The following is a 4,729-nucleotide window of genomic DNA, read 5'->3' on the forward strand; positions in this document are numbered from 1 at the left end:
GATATTTTTGTTCCTCAAAAAACAGCATAATAACACCAGCTGGGTGTAGAAAAGGCAGTGACTTCACAAAGTGTTTTATTGATCAGAGCAGAGCGATCAGACTAACCCTGAATCTGATTACTGTCCATATCTTTTCCTTTTGAGATATTAATATCTCACATGTTCATATTTAGATGACAGCATGATAACCATAGATCATGTCGCTCTGGCTGAAGATGCAGCGTTCCAGTTCTCTGCACAGAAAACACATTTTCAGCAGGATGAAGGGAAAGTAGGGAATCTGTCGCCCTCTATCTGCCACCAGGAGGAACTGCAGCGACAGAGTCAGCCAAAAGATGTTATAACTCTGTGTGTGTGTGTGTGTGTGTGTGTGTGTGTGTGTGTGTGTGTCCCAGGCTGAAGAAGCCCAGCCACAGGAAGTACGGTCTGCTGTCCAACTACGAGGACTCTGTGGAGCTCGAGGCGCTGGAGAGCGACGAGGACGAGACGCTGTACGAGGCTCGCAGCCTGCGGAGGTCAGGGGGCGCCGCCGCCAACACGCCAACACGCTAACCGTGTGACACGCCACACCCACAGAGCTCACTACACAGCAGCTGGCTCCTGTGCTGCGATCTGATTGGACGAGAGATGCTCCACACCTGCTGATATTCACTATAACAGCACAGTTAACCCATTCAGTCCTGTCAGGATAGCTGTGCTGATTCTACAAGTATTGTGATTGGATATTCTGATTTATTCTGATTTATTGTGATTTTAGTTTTGAATCCTCCTCTAGTTTGTGTCTGTAAAGTCTGATGAGGCTGTGATTCTCCTAGAGGTCACTAGAGGTCATTTTCTCCAGCGACGTCCAGTTGGACAAAAGTCTCTGCCTGCAGTGAAATGGCTGCTATGGGGGCCAACATCATCACACAGGAATCAAATGTGGCTCATTGAATCCACAAGAGTCTCAGCTTTGTGTGTGTGTGTGTGTGTGTGTGTGTGTGTGTGTGTGTGTGTGTGTGTGTATGTGTGTGTGTGTGTCAATGATCCAGGGTTTCTGCAGGCCGTCTGACACCTCGGCCTTAAATTGAACTCAAAAGGCATTAAATCCCCTGAAAAGGTCTTAGACCTGCAGAGAGCCTGTGATGTGGTTATTGATCGGCTGATTGATCTGATCGGCCGTCTGTCTCTGTTCTGTCCAGATGAGTCCTGCCGGGTTTCTGCGCCGGATCAAAGGAACAGACTTTCCTCCCGTTGAGCTTCAGCCGCCGCTGCATTCCTGTGTTTCTTCTTTGTGTTTCTCCTGATCTGAGAGTGGAAGCCTTCTTCTGTTTACTGCCTCAGCATATTGATGAGGAGGCCACGTGCTCGTATTGATTATGGATTGGAAGTCGATGAAGGACCGAGCCGGTTATTGAACGACATAACGCCAAAGCTCCACGCTGCTCCACCAGTAGAAGCAGGATAATTCCTTTTTTAATTTGATATTGATTTCTAATTGGATGGTGTGTTTGTACTGTAACGTTGGGGCGGTTTCCTCTCGCTGTGGCGGGACGTCCTGACAGTTTCCAGGGAAGGAGGAAGTGCCCGTCGCTCTCCGGCTCAGTGTTTCTGCGGCAAACTGACTCCAGACCAGCCGCTCGGCCTCGCCTCGCCGTGAGCAGAACTGGACTGACGATGTCACTCGGGCGGCGCCGAGCGGGCGGGGCCGGGGTCGGCGACCTGCTCCTCCGAGCCGGAACTTCCTGCTTCAGCCTGACGGGCCTGAACGCCGCGGCTCCACTTCCTGTTTTCGTGTTTGTCTGAACTGTTTGAGCGGCAGGTGGAGGGACACGGTTAGCTTAGCCACGCTAACAGCCCACAGGCGGGTGTGTCTCGGCTCGGGGATTATATCCAGTCACGAGTTAAAGTGATGCTTCGGGTGGAGTTTGACCCGTCGGCGCCTCCCTGTGGAGAGGACGAGCGCCGCACCGGCACATGTTGGCTTGTTATTCGTTATTCACTCTCTCTCCCAGCCCTCCGACGTCTAATCTGGTGGAACTACTTTGTTTCTGTATCCCTACGCCACAGCTCCGGTGTGTAGAGAAACACCCAGGCCTGAGGCAGCTGCTGCGTAGGGATACACACACAAAGTAGTTCCACCAGGTTGGAGAAGAGCGTGGGTGATGAAACCCAAACGAACGAACGTCTTTGAGGGAAGAGGTTTGAGTCGCGGTGCAGCGCTGCACCTCTCCACAGGGAGGCGCCGACGGGTCAGACCACAGCCGTCACTTTAACCTGAGACTGAGACGCCACGAGCTGAAACACAACCACCGAAGAAGTTACGTGTGTGTGTGTGTGTGTGTGTGTGTGTGTGTGTGTGTGTGTGTGTGTGTGTCCAAACCAACCCGGAGAAATCTGAAAACACCCGTTTGCCTGCAGCCAGGAGAAAGTGGCTGAGATCTGATTTTTCTTTTTTCCTTAAACGTGACGTGACTCCAGTGTGAACAGAAAAAAACAAACAAAAAAAAAAAAAAACAGAATCTGGATTTTTCACTTGTGATTTGAGCCACTTCCACGTGCGCTCCAGACTCAGACCTGGATGTGTGGCGCCGTGTGAACGCTCACATCAGGAGTCACGTCACATCAGAAAAAACATGGACGCCACCAGATGGTCCAGTTTTGAAGAGAGCGGCTGGTTTGTGTTCACTTGTGAACGTGAACGCGTGCAGCTGAAATGATTCCACCAGAGAAACAAGCCGACCAATCATGTGCTGTCTTAAATTAACGTCGGCCCGCCCCCTCTGACAGCAGCCCTGTGGGGCCGCAGGGAGGAGGCGGGGCCGAGCGTCACAGGTTGTGTTCAGGTTCACTCACGTTGGTGTTTTAGTGGGCAGCTTCCTGTTCAGTGCTGGGGTTTACGTGACGACACTGAAGGCAGCACGCAGGCTGGTTCAGGTAAATGTGACCTGGAGATGGAAGACGAGTTAAATCTGGGGGAAAGGAGGGAGGGGGGTCCCGATCTGAGCTCTGATTGGCTCTCAGCTGTGATGAAACCCTCCCGCCGCCTCGCCGCTCCTCCGGTCGGTGTGGACCTGCTCCAGATTATAATCCCAGCCCAGAGGAGCCAGAGCTCCGCCCACTGAACACGTTTGGTCTGTTCACTACAATGAAAAGTGCATTTTAGCCCTAACATCATCATCATCATCATCATCATCATCATCATCATCATCATCATCATCATCATTACTTCCCATGTTCAGGTGTGTGTGTGTGTGTGTGTGTGTGTGTGTGTGTGTGTTTCAGTACATTCCACTGACTCTGATAATTCCCATAATGCCTTTCTAGCACTCAGCTTAGTTTTTATATCTTCTCATGCAATAATGAAGCAACCAGTCAGTTTTTGTTTGTTTGTTTGTTTGTTTGTTTGTTTGTTTGTTTACAGTTTTTTCATGGCCGCCGTCCCGCCACAGAATTTTACTTCAAAAACCAAAAGTCTGATCCAGCATCATGTATCTGCCCTTGGAACATTTTAATAATTCTACATGTTTTTCATGTCATTTTTGAAATAATTTGCTGTTTTTCAAGTTTTTTTTTGTTTGTTTGCTAATTTTCTCGTCATTTCCTTATAATTTTTGTTTTGAAAAATGAAGCCAAAGTTTGATTGACAGCCAGCGGAGCCCGAAAGTCTCTGACCGCTCCCCTCTGCTGCGCTCTGATCCTACCCATAATCCCTCTGGTGCATCGTGACGGTCCATCCGGCACGATGCGCGGTGTGTGTGTATGTGTGTGTGTGTGTGTGTGTGTGAGAGAGAGACTCTGGTGTGCCATCGATCTGCCTTTTGCCGTGTCTCAAGTCTTTTGTAATCTGCAGCTTTGCTTGGATCAGCTGATAAACTTGTTTTTCCAGGATCTGACTGTTTGTCTGATTTTCTGTTTCACAAAAAAAAGTCCTGACAATTTAAAAAATTTTATAATGTACATTTATAATGTATTATAATTTTTTAGCTCATTCCTGGGTCATAATATTTTACTAATTCCTGGTAAAGTTGTGTGGTTTCTTGCCGAGTAGCTTGTTGCCTTTTTGCCCTTCATGGTTTTAAAAACAAAGTGCTCCGGTTTCAGAGGCTTCACTAACTCTCAAAGAGAGAAAATAAATTTTAAATAATGTCGTGGCGGCCCGATCTTGCACACACATTTGTGGCTGCTGTGGAAACTGCATGAGACAAACACACAACCCACAGACCTGAGGAACCCACAGGAACCCACAGACCTGAGGAACCCACAGGAACCCACAGACCTGAGGAACCCACAGGAACCCAGAGGAACGTTGCTTCAGAGCTGCTGTAAGGTTTGTTTCTTTACTTTGATGGAGCCACGCTAACGACTCCCATAGACTTCAGGTCTTTATGCTAAGCTAACAGGAAATGCTACCCAAAGGAGCTGAGCCACTGGCCGTCCAGAGGAGAAGATGGCTCAGCTTAGTTATGAAGTTTGTGATGTTTTTCTGACATAAACTGACTCCAGATCTGTGCTGCTTGTTTTATTTTTATTTTTTTTAAATGAAGGGAAAAAATCAACAGCAATTTAATTTGGGAACTACGTCTAAACTTTTGACCCAAAAGAGCGAGTGCCACCTGATCAGATGGACCAACAGAGGCGACGGCTCAGATTGGCCGAGAGTTCATGACTCAAAGCTGAAGAAATAATCTCCAGTTTGTATTTAAGAAATATAATCCAGCTCCTCTGTTTCACAGCGACGGCCACACAA

The 4,729-nt window shown here is 48.3% G+C and overlaps 1 protein-coding gene across 1 annotated transcript in view; it reads left to right on the top strand.

Annotated features, from left to right (window-relative positions):
• The window catches only part of fam174c (family with sequence similarity 174 member C), a 6,125-nt gene extending 2,255 nt beyond the window's left edge, over window positions 1–3,870 (top strand). The window contains exons 2-3 of the mRNA XM_030050313.1: window positions 396–515; window positions 1,182–3,870. Of these exons, the coding sequence (XP_029906173.1) occupies window positions 396–515; window positions 1,182–1,185 (124 nt within the window). The 3' untranslated portion in view covers window positions 1,186–3,870. The remainder of the gene's footprint in view (window positions 1–395; window positions 516–1,181) is intronic.
• Window positions 3,871–4,729: the final 859 nt, after the last annotated feature.

The sequence above is a fragment of the Myripristis murdjan genome, chromosome 4 (assembly GCF_902150065.1).
Source record: "Myripristis murdjan chromosome 4, fMyrMur1.1, whole genome shotgun sequence".
Lineage (NCBI taxonomy): Eukaryota > Metazoa > Chordata > Actinopteri > Holocentriformes > Holocentridae > Myripristis > Myripristis murdjan.